The sequence below is a fragment of the Alosa pseudoharengus genome, unplaced genomic scaffold (assembly GCF_046254945.1).
Source record: "Alosa pseudoharengus isolate Yale_2024_CS ecotype anadromous, Long Island Sound unplaced genomic scaffold, YU_APseudo_1.1 YU_APseudo_1.1_scf_10, whole genome shotgun sequence".
Classification (NCBI taxonomy): Eukaryota; Metazoa; Chordata; class Actinopteri; order Clupeiformes; family Clupeidae; genus Alosa; species Alosa pseudoharengus.
In genome coordinates, this window is record NW_027468565.1 from 5,775,424 (window position 1) to 5,797,500 (window position 22,077).

The following is a 22,077-nucleotide window of genomic DNA, read 5'->3' on the forward strand; positions in this document are numbered from 1 at the left end:
GGGGGGGGGGGGCTGTTGTACCTTCTGCACGTAGAAGTGAAGCTCCTGGGATGAGATGGACAGGACAGGGGCGATGAAACGGCAGCTGACGTCCACTGTCATGACACGCTCCTTCCCACTCTGGTGGCCAACAATACCGTAGCACACCAGTGTCTCCTGAACCACCTGAGAAACAGAACAGCATGAACACATACAGTACGTACACAAACACACATAGACACATGCACACAGACCCACAAACACACAGACACATGCACACATACGTACACAAACACACATAGACACATGCACACAGACACACAAACGTACAGACACATACCGGTACACACAAACGCGTACAGACACAGACACATGCGTAAATAAAAACTGATGAATATATGCTGAAAATGCACACCGAAATAACAACACAAAAGCATGCACACACACACATGCACACACAAATATCTGCATCTTCAATCTTTCACGTTTAATCTAGTCACCCAGGCAAACACAGGCACAGTTCCAACTGGCACACAGAACTAAGGCCCTGGCCTGCTGTGTCTATATTGTGCCAGCGCTGTGCCAATGCTATGCCAGTGAAGCTCTGCCATGTCTCTGTGTGCCTCACTGACAGACATCCAACCTGCCAGCAACCACCACTGCACTCCTTCTGAGAGTTGGCGTGGACGCAACCCAGTCCAGGCTTTTCTGTGGCGAGGTGCTTATCACCGCTGCTCACCTTCTCCCTCCTCGAGCTTCCCATTAAATCAATAAGGACTCAGGGAGACATGCATCTCACTAATGCCCAGGAGAGGAAGTCGATACGCGGCACGGTCCGACGCAACTGGGGAGAGATTAAGGGTGGCTTTGACCACCCTTTATCTCTGCGGCGCTCAACCTTGGGCTGCCTGGTGCTCTGATGCGACAAGATAGCTATAAATGGCACGCGGTGTGTATTTCACACGACCGTATCTGTCCTGGTAACATCACGGATTGTCTTTGATCCATATTGAGTGCCGCCAAAGCCATATGCTGGGCTGAGCAGCATTGCGTGTAATCTGTTGTGCTTTGGTATTTAAAAATAAAAGCTTTTGGGGGTTCATTGGAATGCCCTATTCAGACAATAAAGATATACGTAGTGAAACACATAATATATTAATGCATAATACGTGGTATTTCATAAATATTTCATGAGCAGTACTGTGAAACATGTAATGTGCTGTTATCACAGCAAATATTTATGATTCACTACAAACTTACTTGGGATGGTTACCTCAAAGGAAACAAAATGCTACCCATACCACCATTTTATGGAGGCAGTGACTCACACACTGACAGTGCATGACCAACCATTAAACCAAGGCTCATTAAAAACACAGAGTTTTAGAAAAAGCATGTTGCTTTGTTCCACAGGCTAATATGTATTATTTCCTACACTACCCAGACTCATTGATGTTCTTTTGCTTTAGGGTGTCATTTATGTGTTGTTTCTTGTGGTATTTGCTATTTTTTGTTAATGTTGTTTGTGTTTGTTATTTTCAAACTGCATTAGCAGTTTGCAGTTCAGCCTTTTCAAGGTTTGTTGTCAAGGCTGTTTCACATTGTGGTATATAGAATTATTTCACTACACACTGCTCAGGCAGCCCTTTGTGCTATAAAAATTATGGATGGAACAGTGGCCATGTGCAACCGTACCTTGGGTATAGCAGAGGATCCCTCCAGCACTATATCGGCCGACTGGCCAGGGGCAAGCTCCACGCGCATGGGTCGCAGGCTGAAGACTCGGTGGAGCTCAGCAGCTTCTGGCACCAGGGTGTTACGGGCTTTCATGTCCCTGGGCGAGCATTTGGGCATGGGGATCCTACGCCGGAATGGGATCTGGCCCTCGGTCGTCCAGAACAGCTGATGGTAGCGGCGGCCACGGTTGGTCAACCGGAAGTGGTACTGGCATGGGCCTGAGCTGAAAGAGAAATAAGACAGACAGAGTTTTTGCTATTTATTTTTATGTCTCAATAGGCTTTGTAGAGCCTACAATGGTGTATAATTTTAGGATTACTTCATGAGAAGTAAAAAAATACAGTATTACTGCTTGCTAGGATGTCTTCAGAATATATGCTGCTGGGGAGCATCATGGGTATTTACAGTACACCAACCTAAAGTGGTCTCCCAGGTCTAGACTGGGTGCAAAGGGCCGGTCTGTGACGATGGTGGAACCCTTGCCTCTGGCAGAGACAGCGATGATCTGGGTGTGTGAGTCCTGCACGGACAGAAGCAGCTTGTCCTGGAAGGGTACAGAGTCGTCCAGGTGAACTACCAGCCGGACCTCCAGCTCTCCCAGCGGGGGAACAACTCCCTCACTGGGCTCCACACGCCACACGGATTTCCTCCGCGCCTGCCAAAGACACGGTGGAAGATATCTCTATTAGGAAGTACCACCAGGGTCACATGCCTGACTGTCCAAAACACAGATTAGTATAGCCTCTTAACCTCTTTGATTTGTGGTTCAGCAGCTATACCATGGTTTTTTTTACAGTTATGCCCATCATTTTGTCAACAAAACTTAAGGAAACTGGGATACCATCTTTGGGTAGCAAATGTAATAAACTTCTTTTTTTTCCCAAGCAGAAAACCCTAGCCTTCTGGGCAAAAATGTGCTACACGCTCCTGAAATAAAATGAATTCCTCACAATAAAAACAAACTGGGGGGAGGAGCTATGGTGCAAGAAGCAGCATCCCACGCCACATACAGGTCCCACAAAGACCTACATCTGAGTCCAGCCTGAGGTCATTTCTTGATTCCACATCCCATCTGTCTCTCTCTCTGGCTCACAAGAGGGGCTGCCCATCCAAATCTTGTTAACAAAACAACAAAATCTCCTCTACCTCAGTCTTAAGAAGAAGAAGCCTTAACAAGCAGATGTGTAGTGACACCCATGTCTGCACTTCTGGCTCCTAAGACATCCCCGTTATCTAAGCGTGCCTCTGGGGAGGCTACTTGGAGAGGAGGCCGGGCACAGTGCTCCACTATGTGAGAGCTCCACTAATCACCTTATCAATTTTAGTGTGAGTGCAAACCTGCTAATGGAGGCAATAAGAGAGTTGAGGGAGAGTCAGGTTATCAGATGAAGGAGGATACAGAGGAACCTGAAGGGAGGAGAGGAGAGGAGAGGAGAGGAGTGTGTGTGTGTGTGTGTGTGTGTGTGTGTGTGTGTGTGTGTGCTTGTGTGTTTGCAAGCATTTGACCAACATTTCTAAACACAACCCTCTAACGGAATGCATTTTTTTCATGGTGAGAATTCAACAATAACTCATAAATCTCGCAGAGAAATGATTTGGTAAGTTGCCTAATAAAGGTAATTCCAGTACGACCAAATCCCCGGCTTTCTTCCATCTGCTACACATGGGCAAACATGGGAGTACCTAATTAGCATTACAGCCTGTCATAGTGCCTTCTTTCAATGTGTGCAGAAAGAGTGAGAGAGAGAGAGAGAGAGAGAGAGAGAGAGAATGGGAAACAGGGATAAGAATCAATTTCCATAACGGCAGCAAGCCGACTAATGGTTCACACATTACCTTTTAATTCCAAGTTCCAACAGGGCATGTTATTCAGACTAGGAAAAACAGACCATGACTGCAGGGTGTCTTGATTGATAGTGTTGTATTTATCTATGGGACACAGCTACTGCAGTTATCAGGGGCGTCTTCAGAGCACCGAGCACCATTCATCATAAAGGCAGAGTGTGACTTGCGAGCGCGTGGCTCTCTGCGTCTAGTGCCACTGCAGAACAGTGCAGCGTGAGGTGTGGGATGGATCATGGCCACAAGGTACCCAGTTCATTATGTCCTAAACAATGTAAACACCTCAAGCCTAAAAAGCTCATTGCCAGCCTGTACAGAGAATCTAATTAAAATTTAAAAAATGTATTTTATGTTAACATCTGTTAAGTTTTAAGCATGAGGTGGGCTAAAAGGCACAGATTGAAACGGAGGAGGACGTACCTTCTGCTGTAGGGTAGAGATAGCCCATGACTACTGATAGAGCATCATAGGAACAGCAGATGGGGTTTAAAAATAGTGGGAATCTGAGGCGAGATTGCGACAAAATGACTAGAATAACCGAGCAGGAGATATAAAGCTGAGGGACACCTGTCCTCTTGTCGCAAAGCAGCAACTTGCTGAATATTTAACAGTATCAGCTTCAGAAGACAAAGTGCCCTTTAAAACCGCCCTCTTCATCTGAGGCGTGTTTAGACTCCAACGTGCCGGGCAAATCGAGGGCATCCACAAAAAAAATCAGCCCCCGTGGGTCGGAGTTAAATGAGCAGCAGGACTCGGGCAGGGTAATGAACGTTCTGTAGGAAGGAACACCCTCTGCACACCCTCTATTTGGTTCTCATTTACAGCTTACAGTCTGCTATCGGCCAATTACACCCAGGGTGGGGAGACAGAGAGAGAGAGAGAGAGAGAGAGAGAGAAAGAGAGAGGGGAGTCCACCACAAAGACAAACGCTGCCCTTGTCGAAAAATCTCTTGGATGCACACGCGACTCGCGGCAAGCCACGGCCCCCAGTGAACGAGCGAAAATAGAGAGGGACTAATCCGAGACCACTGGGTCCTCTGAGTCACCTGGGAGTCATAGATCACTTTCTCAGCCTTTATCTTAAGGAGGGAGGGGAGTGAAAGTCGAGCTGGTCGATAGGGAGGTGGACTGGGGTGGTCTCCCAAGAATCTGAGCAAAGAAATGAGCAGGGCTGAAATTTCAATAATCAGATCAGACCTGCATTAAAGAGACTTAATGCCATTGATTGCTTTGAACTACAACCGGTACGAGGGGGATGAAAATGGAACCAAATCTCTGGAGCCGTGCCTCCAGCCCCAAAGGATCGTAATACCCTGGCATGCTCTGTTCTTTGCAACACAAAACTGATGAACAAAATGCAAACACAAGGCTGCGTTTGTTTTTTAAATTTTCCGTATTCTTTTAGCACCTCGAGCCAGCATTCAGGGCCTGCTGGCTTACCGCCACACTATCGAGCCGCATGTAATGTAATTCCAGAAGAATCGCGATCGATTGATGCCTAAAAATGCTTCGTAAAAACTCTCGCCTTATCAATGCGTCAGTCTTGAGGCTTTAGAGGAGAGGACAGGGTCAGAGAATTTCCTGGGCTCGGCAGTTTGAAGATGAATCTCATCAGGCGATCGGGACAGCTCTGACTGTGGCGGCGTGGCGGTGACAGTTATCAGCGCGCGTGCATCTGAATGCTACCCGAGCGAGATGACAGGGGCAGAGAGGTGAAGTTATGTCCTACAGATACACTTATCTCTGCTCTTCTTGTATTCCCTTTGTTCCTGAGTTGTGGCACTCAGTCACTCACTACTGAGAGGTGATGGAGGAGACAAGGGCAGAGAAGGCAATTATCTGTCAAATTACTCTACTGCAGTTATTTCGTACAATTTAACAAAGCAATTATAACCTTTCAAAGCACAATATTGTTGTGGTCCATGTTTTTTATTTTTTTTTGGGGGGGGGGGGGGGGCTACTCCTTTGAATACTGCACTGTCTAGCTCTTGATTGCTTTCCAAAGGGCTGTCTAGTTACACCAAAGCTATGAATGAGCAGAGAAAAATGGGACAGAGAAGAAAAATAGAACTTTTTGTGGCATGCATATATTACTGCACAGTTCTCTCAATTCTTCTGACAGAGTTCGGAGTTTTCACTGCTGTAACCCAGTGCAGTTCTGTAATTCTCCTGTCTTAAGGTCTTACCACGCACCAGAGAGGGAGTAATTTTTGAAGAGAGAAAAAGGAACATCAAACATTGAGCTCGGCTTTGTTCTTCAGGGCTGTTGTGGAAATTTCAGGAGCTTATTCAATAGAAACTCCAGATGCTCCCGTCACTGTCTGTTCCTCAGTATCCCCATGACAGCGACAACCTTCTGTGATGTCACTCTGTTTGTGTGTTATCTGCTGGCTTTGTCCAAATATTTTTAAATGAACATTTCTCTGTTAACATCTAACAGCATAATTTCAATAAGCTTACACATAACCCTGGCTATATTGGCTTTTTGTGAAACTTTTTTTTCCTTGTAAAAACTGTTAACCATTTAAAACAATGGTTTAGTGATACAGCATAGTCATACATCATACACAAATACACTACCATGCAAGAATAAATCTGAAATGATACTTCCTTCCCTAGTTCTGTGAACTGCAGGTATGCATTACTGTGATGTACCTAGTGGGCTGAATACATTGCTAAATAAGGACCAGCCTTTGGGACGACACACATAAATCCTCACCACCAGCCAGAATAAAGCTGTGATGGTGCAGTCATGTCGATGTTTAAGAATCGTGTTCAACAAGCACCCGATGTTGGGCGGCCTGACAGTGATCTGCGTGGGGAGTGTAATGACATCTGCTCTAAGGGTATCGCGTTTCGCCACGCTGCTCTTAAGACATGTCATTTCCAGTTTCTGATTTCCGAGGATCCATTCCGACGGCGCGCATATCCGCCAAAGGCGGCCCCTGATGGAACGAGATGGCAATATCAGGGGGCAGCCTTGGAGAAATGTGGCAAGCCTCCCACAAGTATCTGTGCAAGGATGCACTGTGCGTATGCCATGTAAAGTGAGAGGGAAGCAGGAAGGCCGGGCCACTGACGCCAGCCATGCTGCTGAGAGCCATTTAATCCAACGAGGCAGCCTATTATTTACAAAGCCAACTAACCACTCAGCCAATCCCCTGAGCCATTGTGCACTTTATTCATTTGGAAATGATTTATATGAAACAGAGGTAGTTTCAATACGATCGGAAGTGAACAGACAAAAGAATTAGCGTAGGGCGGATGGTTGTTGGCTTCCGAGAGTCACAAAAAAAAGGCGACGTGGTGCTAAAGATGCATCGTCAGGTTCGCCCCCCTCCGGTGTCAGGACAGGACCTACCATCTGTGCGAGGAAGCGAGCCGGGATGGGGGAGCGGTTCGACAGCTGCAGTGGCCTGGGGACGTCCGTCAGCACCGGGATGCTGCCAAAGTCCACCTCTGCAGAAGCGACATGGATGACCGGGCCCTCGGCGAGGCAGGACAGCAGCAGGGCCTGTGGGAGAAGGATGGGAGGGTCACATAGGGCAGAAAGCAGAGTCAATACGGTTTCAGAATGACAGACAGCCACTGTACACACACAGCAATTAAAATTAATCATTTAGAAGAGGATAGAGGAGAGAGAGCAAAAACAAGAGAATGAAACGCAGACATTTGCATTTCATAAAGCAAAGTGGGAACTTAAGTCGCAGTAAACATTTTGTGTGCAATTTTTAGGTTATTTTTGATTTTATACTAATGGCTCTTTCTCTCCTTTCACCATATAGCGTCTACAGGAACACAAACACACACACACACTAACACACACACACACACACAAAGGAAAGTGCACCACTCCGAGCTCACCAGTGAGCTCTGACTGCCTAGCACAGCGATATGAGCGGTGATGTCCAAAGGGCCCAGGGCCTTGGCCTGCACCACCAGTGGGATCTCTGCAGAGCCATGTGGCGGGATGACCCCCCGTGGGTGAGGGCTGGAGTACAACACAGAGGGATGTTCCTCGTACTCCTGAGCACAAACAGAGACATCCAGTAAGAGAAGCATTTTTAAAAAGCAACTAGATCCCTGCACACACTGAAACCTACTGACTGCATAGAGGGAGAAACTTGAAGCAGTTCATGCAAGAGACCACATGAGAGATTGACACTGACCTGAGACAGGAGGCCATAGCATGCCGGCAGGTCACTGTTGTTGATCAGCTTCACTGGATGCTCATAGGCGTAATCCAAGAAGCACCTCTCCAGCCTCAGTGAAGGGGACTCCAAAGTCACCTCAGGGATAGAGCACCTGGACCACAGATCGACTCATTTAGTAAAGCACAACTAGCTAAGACCGGCTCCCTATCAGAAAAACGTAAAATACGTATGTATGTACAGTATCTCACAAAAGTGAGTACACCCTTCAAATTTTTGTAAATATTTTATTATATATTTTCATGGAACAACACTGAAGAAATTACACTTTGTTACAATGTAAAGTAGTCAGTGTACAGCTTGTATAACAGTGTACATTTACGGTACCCTCAAAATAATTCAACACACAGCCATTAGTATCTAAACCACTGGCAACAAAAGTGAGTAGACCCCTAACAGCTCCTACACACATTTGCGTTCCGTCAACGCATGCCAGTGGGTGTTCCCCACGGTAGCTATGCAAATGACTTGAAGTATAACCGTAATTTGATTGGTTGGTGTCGTCCTCAGATTGGCTTGATTGGCCGGTGCCGTCTGTCGGTGCAGCAACAGCTGAACTTCTCAACGCGAGCGACAGGAGAAACGCGACGCAACGGACCCACAATTCAGTTCGGCAACGGATGACGTGAGCCCATGTAAAGTGAATGGGATGCGTCTCCAGCAACGCAACGCACGCAGCTGTGTGTAGGAGCCGTAAGAGAAAACAAAGATAATGAATGCGTAGCAAGATGGGTCGTCCTAGTTCATGTCTATGAGGGCAAAGTGGAGTTCAGTCAGAGACGGGCTCTGGTTCAGTTCCCGCCTGCACAGGGGCGTGTCACTGACGTATGACTTACGTTTGAACACCTCGGTTCCACGCCAGACAAGCCGGAGTACAAAATAAACTTGGTGTACACCTTCATAAATTTTCTCTCGACTGGAGGGTCATACTATCACGACATTCTACTGAAATAGGGAGGAGGGTTTGGAGATCATGATACCGTGTCCGAAATGTGCATCCATTGCTCAGAAAAATAAGGCTTTGACAAATTCTGGGAAATTCTTGGATTCTGCCATAGACCTCAATGTTAAAAAGAGAGCCCGATCACTGCATAAATGTGCGGGGGCGTGTACTGCTACCCTATTTGCATAAATTTCCAGGGACAGGAAATGGCCTATCATGAAGTATCTTCGTAATCAACCATCTTTGGTGAAAATGTCCAACTTGGGCCCAATTAGCCATTTCCCTCCCCAGTGTCATGTGACTCGTTAGTGTTACAAGGTCTCAGGTGTGAATGGGGAGCAGGTGTGTTAAATTTGGTGTTATCACTCATACTGGTCACTGGAAGTTCATTATGGCACCTCATGGCAACTCTCTGAGACTACGTTTACAAGAAGCAGGGTATTTTTCTAAACGAATATCTGGCCATCTACAGAGCAAATAAAACTGCATTTACACGAGACCGTTTTTTTTTAAAAATGTGTTTACACGTACAAACCACAGTGGCAGTCTAACGATAAGCTCAAGCTCACATTAACCAATCAGAACCCTGAAAAGTCGCACGTGAGAACATGTAAATGTAAACATTGGTCGCACATTTGGTGTACTTCTGTCGCATACTGTGACGTTGGCTGCCCAAAACTCTGTTTACCACAGTTTACAACCAAAGGCATAAACAAAGTTTTCCAAAAAAATCACTGGCCGGAGTTTTTTTGGATAACCGTTTTACGGGGCGAATTTTCCGTTTGCGTCTAAATGAAAGGCTCAAACGTAGGGAAATGTCTTCGTTTATAAAAATACACATGCTTGTGTAAACGGGGTCTGAGTTCTACATAAGATGGCCTAGGCTATAAGTATATTGCCAATACCCTGAAACTGAGCTGCAGCACGATGGCCAAGACCATACAGCAGTTTGAACAGGACAGGTTCCACTCAGAACAGGCCTCACCATGGTGGACCAAAGAAGTTGAGTGCGCATGCTCAGCGTCATATCCAGGTTGTCTTTGGAAAATAGACGTATGAGTGCTGCCAGCATTGCAGACCATACACCACACACTGCATCAAATTGGTCTGCATGGCTGTCGTCCCAGAAGGAAGTCTCTTCTAAAGATGATGCGCAAGAAAGCTAGCAAACAGTTTGCTGAAGACAAGCAAACTAAGAACATGGATTACTGGAACCATGTCCTGTGGTCTGATGAGACCAAGATAAACTTATTTGGTTCAGATGATATGAAGCACGTGTGGCAGCAACCAGGTGAGGAGTACAAAGACAAGTGTGTCTTGCCTACAGTCAAGCATGGTGGTGGGAGTGTCATGGTCTGGGGCTGCATGAGTGCTGCCGGCACTGGGGAGCTACAGTTCATTGAGGGAACCATGAATGCCAACTATCAAATACAGTGACATACTGCATGATCCCCTCCCTTCAGAAACTGGGCCGCAGGGCAGTATTCCAACATGATAACGACCCCAAACACACCTCCAAGACGACCACTGCCTTGCTAAAGAAGTTGAGGGTAAAGGTGATGGACTGGCCAAGCATGTCTCCAGACCTGAACCTTATTGAGCATCTGTGGGGCATCCTCAAACGGAATGTGGAAGAGCGCGAGGTCTCTAACATCTACCAGCTCTATGATGTCGTCATGGAGGAGTGGAAGAGAATTCCAGTGGCAACCTGTGAAGCTCTGGTGAACTGCATGCCCAAGAGGGTTAAGGCATTGCTGGAAAATAATTATGGCCACACAAAATATTAACACTTTGGGCACAATTTGGACATTTTCACTTAGGTGTCTACTTACTTTTGCTGCCAGCGGTTTAGACATTAATGGCTGTGTGTTGAGTTATTTTGAGGGGACAGCAAATGTACACTGTTATACAAGCTGTACACTCACTACTTCACATTGTATCAAAGTGTCAATTCTTCAGTGTTGTCCCATGAAAAGATATAATCAAATATTTGCAGAAATGTGAGGGGTGTACTCACTTCTGTGAGATACTGTATGTATGTAAAAACCCTAGTGTTACTCAAACAACACCACAACAGCTTTCAATATTCATATCCATGAAAGTATCCTTGTATTCTGCATTTTAAATCTCAAACATTTGGGGGGAAAAGCTACTGTATTTTTCCATACTTGTTTGGCTTTGACATTCATTTCCAAACCAACCAAATGCTATTTGCATGACTTTGTTGTATGTTTTAGTTTGCCACTGACCGTGAGGACCCCGTGTAGTGTTAGCTGCATTGTAATCTTGAACACCATTTGAAAAGGTCATTACTGTACTGTTCTCATGATGTTCATTTGCTTGACTGCTTTGAAATCTTCTGCCCAATGTTGTTTACAATTCATCTTAGTAAATGTAAATACACAGCTGAGGAAATAGCCTGCTGTTAGCTATATATCATGTATTGTCCTTGTGCTCACAAAGGAGAATGTCCTTAATGACGTTGTTAGACAAAGAACAACATTCATTTCATTAACTGAAGTAGCAATCTGAAGATATACACTTTAATGTATCCAGAGAGGACAGAATGCTTCCATGAGTAGCTGTTTCTAATTTGTTCCTCACGGTTAACCATCCCGACTGACCTGGCACGGATTGGGAGGGCCAGCACATCCTCACCAACGCCCTGGACATCCACCACCAGGGCCAGGCTGTAGCTGCGGACTGTGTTCGAGCACAGGGTGACCTGCAGGGCACAGGCAAGCAGAAGATAAGTGTGACACTAAACTGAATGAGATAAGAAACCTCTGTGTGAGTATGACTGGAGAAATACACAGCTTTCAACAAACATTTCAGGGTAGGCCAACTCAAAGATAAACTGTATGTGCTAGTTGTTAAGTCAGGAGCAAAAAGTATTTTTTTTATTTTTTATGTGTGGCAGCTCTGCCTAAGCTGGCGCATCAGGCTGGTGTGTAGGAAGTAGGAAGAGTGTTAGTGGAAATGAAGTTACATGGTTTATTGCACACAGCAGCAACTGCTGTGATGGGGGAGAGTGATGGCAGATGCTTTAGTCCTGCGGAGCTGCCTGCTGAGCACATACACAAGCTCTCACACATACATATGCACACATAAACAGCACACACACACACACACAAACATGTGCAAGCACTCTAGCACATACAGTTGCATACACACACACAAGCATGCACTACCAGACACACAATCTCACACACACATGCACACACACACACACACACACACACACACACACACACACACACACACACACACACACACACACACACAAACAAACTGATTGGCACATCAAATGAGGATGTAGCTAAAAACCTGGCACAGGCAGCCAAAATCCATCCAAATCTGTTTCTGTTTGTCTGTACTCTGTGTTTGTCTTAATGAGCGTATGCGCTTGTGTGTACAGTGTGTGTGTGTGTGTGTGTGTGTGTGTGTGTGTGTGTTGTGCTGTTTGTGTGTGCGTGTGTGTGTGTGTGTGTGTGCGTGTGTGCGCGTGTGTGTGTGTGTGTGTGCGTGCGTGTGTGTGTGTGTGGTCTTTCTCAGCGATTATCCTCCATCCATATGTGCGAAGCGCTTGCCCAGTCTCATCCATATTCCGTCCTCTCTGCGCAGAGCAGAGTGGAGCCCCTCATTAGGGCCGGTCAGCGGCCCAATCCGCTCGGCTGTCACCACGGTGGGGAAGAGCTGCCGGGGCGGCACGCTGACAGGAGACACCTCGCACAAAAGAGGCCGCCAGACAGCTGGACAGATCGATCCAGCAGATTAGCCCCCGGGAGGAAGTGACAGCTCCCCCACAGCCTGCCCAACCCTCCCCACCGGAGATGGGAGAACGCCGCCCCAGATGACAGGTACACAAGGTAACCTGCGCCAGGAGAGGCTGGCAAAGGGAAGACAGGATAATCACAGCCCCGGATGAGATAGGAACGGAGATGGGGAACGAGAGAGACAGAGAGACAGGAGGGAGAGAAAGAGAGAGAGAGAGAGAGAGAGAGAGAGAGAGAGACATCTTCTTTTGGTGTGTCTTGATATAATGGAAGCCTGCAGACCTTTAAAGGAGAAAAAAGCCTGGCCTTAAGGCTGATTACGGATTAAAGGTCTCCTCTTGATTAAAGGCCCTGAGATTTAAAAGAGCCTTCAATCAGATGGCCTTTTCCAAATGACTCAGCATACAAGCAGTGGCTCTCTATGCCAGCATGACACCTCCCTCAATCCCCCACAGAAAGCAATGAAGGGCATGAGCCAGCCTTATTGTTCTTGACAGGGCCAGATACCAGCCTACTTTGCATTGTATTTGGTTTACTTCTGAATTGTTCCATGCTATCTCCATCCAGGAAAACAATTTCCATATGCTTTTTTAACCATTATGTCTATGTTGCAGCCACTGTTGGGATTTTACCTGGAGGTCCATCTGTCCTTGGGCACGCACTGTTCCAGAGCTGGGGACGACGAAGAACTCAGTGGGGTGCTCTCCCGACGACTCGCCTGTGAGCCACTCGGTTCTGTTTAGGTGTGACACCTGGAGGGCACTGGTGATGCTGGGCGGCCCGGTGCCATCCCCTGGAACCCGGAGGTCAAAGGTCATCGGCACCAGTGAGGTGTTGGTCAAACAGCAGGTCAGCGTCTGTGGAAACCCTGCGAGTAAAAACAGGAGGAAGCTGGGTTTATGCCATGGGTAGATGGTCCAGGTTCAGGAGGTAAAAACCCAGTGTTTGGGTATAAAGACCAATGATTAAAGCTAAGATGGGACAAAAACCTGACAAAAAAACATTTACTCTCAGAACCAAGAACTGTACTCCATTTGTAGAAGGTGCTGTGCACAAGTCATTATTGAACAGTGAAACATGAGCACTAGTCGCCTGGCATACAGCCGCATTGATTTCAAATGAAACACCAAGCTACAAGTTCATTTACCGAAGGACACCTCCCCGAAGTTGAGCTCCGGGATGCTGAAGTGGAACGTGGGCCCCATTACACAGCCCCTGCAAGACATAAAGCACCACAGAGAGCCTTGAGTTAAGTCTGAGGCCTCCGCTGAGCATGTGAAGGTCATCGGACGCCGAGAAGCAATTAATGAAAATCGAGAGTGTGCAAAGCAGAGAGGGAGCGAGAGAGCAACTGAATGAAAGAGAGGAAGAAGGACTGGAAAAGGGGAGAGGGGAAAGGGAGGGGAAAAAAACAAAATCAGTCAATTTCTTGGATGACAATGCAGAAGGGTAATTCAGTGATCCTCAAACTCAGCACTCTCCCATGGTAATACATCTTAATCAGGAAGAGGTGCCAGGATTGGAGTGCGTGAGAGTCCGTCTGAGACCCAACAGTGCTCACGCCAAGCCCCCCCGCATTGTACTTTTCACTTAGGTGCAACCCTGAAGGAGTCATTTAATTCATTGTATAAATCATGCAACAATAGAAAAAGCAAAGAAAGTCCCCAGCCAGGGGACAGACAGGATGCATGGTGGTGGTGGTTGTGGAGGGTCATATTTATTCATGTGGTAAATTGAGATGAAAAGCTTAGGCTAAGCACTGTTGAGGAGGAGGAGGAGGAGGACACAGGGGAGGGGATTGGGAGGGGATCATTGATACCCAAGAGGAGGTAGGGGTCACCTGAACGTCAGGACGAGAGGCAGGGGGTTTCCCTCGACGGCAAAGTAGAAGTCCTCAGAGAAGGCTCCCAGGGTGCTGGAGGAGAAGGTGACCTCCAGGGCGTGGCAGTCCCCAGGGGGGATCCTCCCCGTGACCGGGCTGAACGAGAAGCACAGGCCCAGGGCCGAGCTGGGGTCCAGGACTCGGTACGACGCAGCTATGAGTCCTTTATTGGTCAGGAGGACCTAGAGGTAACAGTGATGAATCAGTCCAAATAAAAGATCAGTGGCTCCTTGGGGATCAAGTTTGGTTAGGTTAAAGAAGTGCGCACAGACGCTATTCCACTCCACGCTGCTGACACAGTTCACGTTTGGTCCTTTACAAGACCAAAGGCATACTTTGGACAAGTAAATGAGAATCACTTTACAATTTTACATTTTACTGTAAATCATCTTTTTGGATACATACACACACCCCTAAGGTTTCTGGTTTGGTACTTCATTGTTTTTGACAACAGTTTCCCTCTTCTTTCCAACACTCTTGTTGTGTGAGGCTGAAGATCTACATTTCCCCACACCAGTTTATTACATTGCTCCACTGCTGTTTGGCCTGGAAATTAAGTTATCACCAACTTTAGCGTCTGTCGTCATGCGTGCGACGCCGGAGCCTGTTTGTGAATTTCCACGCTCACACGAGCCCTCTGGCGTTATCACAGCGAACCTTTGCTCTAACTCAATTTGCGGTTAAAAGTGTTCACTCGCGCATGGTCTGACAGCTTAATAAGAAAGAGAGCACCATCACCAGCTCCTTGAGATTGCTCCTGGAAAGTCGCCTCCTCGCGGAATGGCAATGCACGAGGTTACTGGCTATTAAAATTCAAACTGTTGACTCCGATGCCCGGACAACTAAAGTAATCGCATCACAAGCGTATCCAAATACCAGAGCCACTGAATTGTCTCAGGAAACCTTTTGCATAATTCAGCTGAAAGTATTTTCAAACTGTGCCAGGGTCTATTTTAATTGAGACTCCTGATAATAACAATAGACTTCAATTATTCATTAAGTTGGCTGATGCCGAATATACACTTGTGATCTGCCGATTGTTATCAGATGATGAAATATTCAATATGAGACTATGGTGTTTACTTTTTAATAACAGATTAATCAAAAGGCTCGAGTTTGTATTTGATTATTTATTTCTCACTCTTTCTCCCGACAGCCCAACCCCTTCAGCTCTTGGTCCTCCCAATCTAGTGTAAGCCCCACTAAGGCTGACAAGTGCCCCTGGAAACACTGCATGTACAGTATACATACCTCATAGCTATGCTTGGAGCCGATGAAGATGTTGCCCATATCCAGAAGGTCAAAGTTGAACTGGAGTTTGGGGCCAATGCCCTCTCCCTTAATGCGGAGAGGCAGACGAGACTCACGGCCTGATGGAGACACATATAACACCACCCGAAAGCAAAAGCTAAGAATGCACACACAACATCCAGTAGTTAGCCATCATGCAAACACACAACTACTACACACATTCACTGAAAACACAACTGTAATTGGTTTGGGCATTCTGACAAGGCATGCACAGGGTAGACCCTCAGGGGAGCTAGTCAACATGCCAGGGATGTTTTTGGGGAGTTGCAGCAGAGGGTGATTGGTGGAGGAGTTTATTTTTTAGGGGTCACAACAATGCATCCAACGTCCTTCACTCTCTATGCAAATTAATGAAAATCTGACCACCATCACCACAGGCAGCAGATGCAAATGATTAAATGATGAAGCAGCTCGCTGGAAGCGACTATAAGTTCGAAGTCAAATGGCCTGGGTGCACTTTTAAAGTCCACGCACAAGTGCATGCTTTTAAAATGACTCTTTAAGAGTGACCTCAAGAGTCACCACCACATATCACTGACAGGCAAATACTGACATGAAATGAAACCATTTTTGTGGAATCTGACCCACTCTACAGTATTCGGTGTTCAGTATTTTTCACACCTAGGGTGCTGTGAGCGTACCTGTTATGTCACAGTACACAGTTTGCTGATAGAGTTTGGCCTCCTGGGGCTTGAAAACGATGTTGACCTCTGCTGTGCTGTTGGGCCACACGTCTCCCTCCTGCACAGAGCACACAAGAAGGCCACTTAACACCCTCCGACTCCAGAGCCTGAGCCCAGAATCCAACCAGGCTGGGATCATGCAGTGTTTCCCATACATTGACTTATTTGTGGCTGCCCACCACAATATCAACATTGACAACCACACAATGATTTTCCATGTTGTACTATTTCAATTGGATGGAATTCTTTCATTGTTTAGCTATGTGCACCTTTGTAAAGCCTCTCCTTGTTTCTCTGTCACTCAATGAATCTACATGCATGTTTAAAGACAACATTAACAATCCTGCAAGGCATAGAAGAGTAGTAGAAGGCTAAATTGTGCTTAAATCTGGTAAGCATCATAACCCCGGTGTGCTAATTTGTTCTACCACCACAAATAGAATTAAATCCTGTGGGAAACACTGTCATGGTTACACATGTCAGGTGTTGCCCCACTGCCTTCTTCACAGTCCATCCATTCATTCACTTTTCACTTAACAGGTTGGTGAGCTGAACAAGCCTGGGTGGACCTATGTGTTCTTCTCCTGGGCTGATACTTCTCACAGACTGTGCAAGGAACTGGGGTTAGTAAAAGTAAACAAACTAAACGGTCAGGGTCTCTCCTCGACTAACAGGATGGTCTATGCAATACAAATACAAATGCACAGCCAGCGTCTCCTTACCCAGATCAAGCTTCTGCTCTGTATTGTTAAACATGCATATATGCATATATCCTGAGACACATAGGAAGTGACAGAGCTTGAGGTCAAATCAAAGGGAAATTGACTTATTTGTACATGTCTGCCCATGAGAAACAGTAAAGGCTAACACTAAAATGCTCTGGCAATGGCTAAAGTCAGGCCTCTTACACAGGTGGTGTGTGTGTGTGTGTGTGTGTGTGTGTGTGTGTGTGTGTGTGTGTGTGTGTGTGTGTGTGTGTGTGTGTGTTTTTCATCTGTGTGCCTTGGCAGAGCGGAACAGCTGAGAAAAGGCAGAAAGGACTTGCATACAGCGAGTGTGTTTGCCTTGGAGGTCACAGAGAGTGGCAGCAGAGTGCTGATGCAGCATCGCCACTGTGTGCTTTGCTTTATTCCGCCCGTATTCATTCAAGTGAGGCTCAAATCTTTCTCATTGTTCCCCAACTGCCCCCCCCCCGCCCCCCTCACCTCCTGCCCCCACCACTCCCTCCACCCCTCGATATTTTTTTCCCCTCCTCGACTCTCGCTTGTCCTCAGGAAGCCTCTCCAGACCTGCAGTGCAACATGGACATGGGGGGTGAGTCACCCTGGCCTCCCTGAGGAGCTGGCCATGCTTTTGAGATGCCCCTGGCAGCCAGCATGTCTCGCTGAACTATAGGGATGGATGAGGAGCAGGAGCACTGTGCCTCCTGGGAGAAGAAGGGCGGGGGGAGGGGGGATGAGTGGAGGGGGGAAGAGCAGAGGGGGGGGCGGGAGTGGAGTGAGGTGGGGGAATGGTGGTTGGCTGGTGGGGTGAAATCAGGTTAGAGTCTCGTCCGAGCTTCTGACTCAGCAAAAAACGATGGCCCTGTCATGCTGCTCGACGCAAACACAGTAGGGCTCTCTGTTTGTGTCCTGTCACCCTCTGTCACTGCCTCTCTACGACACACACAAACAAGCACCCACATGCACGAACACACACACACACACACACACAAACACACACACACACACACACACACACACACTCGAGACTTATATGGTAAGGTCATGTACTAAAACACCAGATGACAACAGCTAGGCATAATGTGCAGTGTCATGATACAGGTATCAGACAGATTAGCATGCCGGGCCATTAATGTGCTGTTTATTTCAGGGCTGGAGTCTGGGTTGGGTTTCATCACAGCAGCGGGCCTCACACCCAGCGGCACAGTGCAAGCCTCAGAGACAGATCCGTCACTGTCAGGCCAGGAGAGAGCTCCAGTACAAATGAAGGGATAAATCGGAGGCGCAACCTCCCGAGGCTGAATGGACAATGTGCACAACACTTAACGACAGCCCAGGGAAAGAGTGATCTACAAGTAATACATCATGGGATGCCCTGATGTTCGGAATTGTCTGGACAGGGGGGCACAGTGATCAATGGCAATGATTTCAGCGATGGTCAGCCCGAGTTTAAGAGCAGTTTTTCTACTTAAAGAGTTAAGCATCCATTTGCAGTCCATGCTAGACAAACCCTTGGATATGTGGAACACCAAAAAAGGCTAATGATAGCATCTCTATTTAATCTAGCTCATATGTTTACACATATGGCTACACAGAGTAAAGTCCTTGGGGACTTTTGATTTAATTTATGCATGAGGTAAAACCTCTTCCTCCTAGTTCTTTATAACCCAACTGGATAGTGCCAGAGGACGAAACTAGCGCTGCTGTGACATTTGCTGTGTTGGGCTTTGCGAGCTGGACACACACACGCACATGCACACAAACACATGCACACACACTCACACACACACACATACACACTCACAAACATTTACACTTATTAATCTGTACAAAAGTGACTCACAAAAAAAAGGGAACAATCAAGGTACAGTACGAACAGGACAAATCTTTCCCTGGCCAGGGCAACAATGTAACAATAAGTACTACCTTGTTTAAGAAATTGAATGACAATTCTAAGTCAGGGATGTAGATAAGAGAGATAGGCAGGACGGAGAACAACATTATGGTAAGTTGTTGTGTGTTGAGAGGAGGTATTCTTGAAAGAATTGGGTCTTCAAGAGGGTTTTGAAGATAGAGAGGGATGCCCCTGCTATGGTAGCAACTGCTAGCTCATTCCACCAACGGGGAACCACAGATGAGAATAGTTTGGATTGCGGTGAGGGTGCTGGTGGCAGTGCCAGGAGACGTTCTTTGGAGGAGCACAGTAGTCAGGTGATAGCATGCCTTTATGAGAACACCCAAGTAAGTGGGTGCGGAACTCGAGATCACGTTGTAAGGCTAGCAATAGCATTAATGATTTGAACTCCATGCAGGCGGCTACGGGTTGCCGGTGGCCATTTTGGTTTTTATTGAAAAGCAGACACACCGCCACGTTCTGGATCATCTGTAAGGGAGGACTGTTAGAAGGGTGTTACAGTAGTTGAGGCATGAGATAACCATGGCCTGTACCAGGACTTGGGTAGTATATTGAATATTGACAAACCCATACACACACACACACACACACACACACACACACACACACACACATACGCACACACATATACGCACACACAAAAACACACACACACACACACACACACACACACACACACACACACACACACACAAACACACACACACACAGACCAGAGGCTCTATGATGATGTGTTGGTGCGTGAAGGCCAGGCGCTCGCCACGTAGCTGCCGCCGGCGCTCCTGGAAGGTGCGGGAGAGCAGGGAGAGCTGGTGGCGGGCAGTGGGGTCCGCCCCGCACTCCGTCAGGAACTGCTCCATCTCATCATCCTCCTCCAGCTGGAGGTCCACACAGAACCTGGAGGAGGAGGAGAAATGAAAGAGAGAGTTAAAGAGAGAGAGAGAGAAACAAACAGAGAGAGAGGTAGAAGTGGAAATAGAAAGAGGGAGTTAGATGAAGAAAGGTTGTTTGAGAGGGATAGAGGATGAAATAGAGAGAGAGAGAGAGAGAGAGAGAGAGATAAAGAGAGGAGTATGAAGAATGAGAGAAAGCAAGACAGAAAAAAGCAGAGATAAGCAGATAAGCAGATAAGCAGGGAGGTGTAGACAGAGATAAACACAGACAGCGGAGTCACACAAACACTAAGTGGAGGAAAGAAGGCAAATTAACTCATGTAAAAAGAACAAGAGAACCAAAGCAGAGAGCAGCAGGAAAAAGAGCTGAAGGGAAAGAGAGAGAGAGAGAAAGGTAAGGGGGAGCAGCATGGAGAAAAACAGCGACAGAGAAAGTGAGAGAGAGAGAGAGAGAGAGAGAGTAAGACTAAATCAGAGCGAGTGAAAGGAAGGAGACCTAGACAGACCAAAAGGTAGCAGGTTTGTAGCTACAGTAGTAAACCTATCTCCCTCTATCTCTCCCTCTACACCTGACAACAGTGGGCAGCTATTCTCACAGGGATCATGAGTCTCCATCACCGCCCTTCCTCAGCCCACTGTACGCACTGGTGGCTTAACAGCAAATCACTCCAATCATTCGCCCCTAACCACAGAATTGTGCTCTGCTGTCTTCCACAGGCAGTGTTTCTACGCACAATCTAAGAGAAATCCTGTCGTTTTCTAGAGCAGACCGGTGATGGTGAGGATACTCCCAAGGGACATTTCCCACCTCTGTTTATGTTGCTCCTCCTCCTCTTCCGTGGCGAAGCTCTTCCATTGGTAGTGCACGATGGCATCGCTCCTGTTCACTATGGCGACCGAGCGCTGATTGGCCATGGAGATGTAGGTCTTTTCCAGGAGCACCGAGTTACGCTCCAGCCTCACGTTGGCGTCAGTCGCTGCTCCGTAAAGGCTGATGTAAACATCCTCTCCTGCAGGTGCATCCAAATCACAGACACATTCATCAGCACAACACTGTCTACAGAATGACCTTAAGACCTTCATTCCCAAGACCATTTGCTCATTTGGCTTTCTTAAAACTTTAAAACATACACAATCAGTCATGGACAGCTGATTATGGACTGTTGATTGCATCTGAGTTAAAGGGGTGGTTCAGGATTTTGGACATAAGACCTCATTTCCAAGTAAGCAAGTGTGATATTTATCAGTGGAGACCGTTTTCAACACGTTTCATCCAGTCCTTCTAATTGCAGAGTTCGCAGGTGCTAGGCTAGCGCAAGTCAACGGTATGTGCTAGCCTGCCACTAAAAACAGTCTTATCCACTCCACAGTACACCCGAGGCAAATAAATTATAACGCCAGACTATCGATGTAAATGTCTGTATTGATACTGTTATTTCTAACGTTATTCTATCCTTGCATTTCAACGATCGCATTACATTTTGAGGGACTTGTTTCTTACCACGACGGAATTATACTTGCTCCGGTTAGTAGTACTGCGCCGAAAAGTAAACAGTAAAGCGTACTCCAATGGGGATACTTAGTAGTAGCCTTGGTAATATCAGTCCGCTGCTGAGATGCAAAATGACTACTACCAACTTCAGGGACCAAAGTATAACTATTGCAACGCGATGCGAGGGTAGTTGTATTTCTTACACTATTCTATCAACACAGACATTTACATCGATTGTCTGGAATTTGCCTCGGGTGTACTTTGGAGTGGGTAAGACTGTCTTTAGTGGCAGGCTAGCACATACCGTTGACTTGCGCTAGCCTAGCACCTGCGAACTCTGCAATTACAAGGACTGGATGAAACGTGTTGAAAACGGTCTCCACTGATAAATATCACACTTGCTTACTTGGAAATGAGGTCTTATGTCCAAAATCCTGAACCACCCCTTTAAGTGTAACAGGTAACCTATTCACTACAATCTACTATATTGACAGTAAAAAACAAGGTGGGAAGCAACAGGCTAGCAGAGCCCAGAAATGGAGACACTTCACAATATGTTTCCTAAGGTATTATGTCATCAATTGCCCATTAATTAATTGATACAGTGTTGCTCTACAATACACGTATGCTGCCTGAATTAATGAATGGCTCAGCACAGGTACATAGTCCCTGTAGACCCTTAATGTAAAGT

General features: G+C 46.7%; 1 protein-coding gene across 1 annotated transcript in view; it reads right to left on the reverse strand.

Moving 5' to 3' along the window:
* The window catches only part of hydin (HYDIN axonemal central pair apparatus protein), a 101,127-nt gene that overhangs the window by 64,249 nt on the left and 14,801 nt on the right, over positions 1-22,077 (reverse strand). Inside the window, exons 7-21 of the mRNA XM_076272559.1 lie at positions 20,703-20,904; positions 19,715-19,898; positions 16,323-16,422; positions 15,622-15,740; positions 14,329-14,552; positions 13,636-13,703; positions 13,121-13,356; positions 11,337-11,437; positions 7,728-7,863; positions 7,437-7,584; positions 7,313-7,329; positions 6,920-7,072; positions 2,133-2,371; positions 1,675-1,939; positions 22-165 (exon numbers count right to left, since the gene is read on the reverse strand). Of these exons, the coding sequence (XP_076128674.1) occupies positions 22-165; positions 1,675-1,939; positions 2,133-2,371; positions 6,920-7,072; positions 7,313-7,329; positions 7,437-7,584; positions 7,728-7,863; positions 11,337-11,437; positions 13,121-13,356; positions 13,636-13,703; positions 14,329-14,552; positions 15,622-15,740; positions 16,323-16,422; positions 19,715-19,898; positions 20,703-20,904 (2,336 nt within the window). The remainder of the gene's footprint in view (positions 1-21; positions 166-1,674; positions 1,940-2,132; positions 2,372-6,919; positions 7,073-7,312; positions 7,330-7,436; positions 7,585-7,727; positions 7,864-11,336; positions 11,438-13,120; positions 13,357-13,635; positions 13,704-14,328; positions 14,553-15,621; positions 15,741-16,322; positions 16,423-19,714; positions 19,899-20,702; positions 20,905-22,077) is intronic.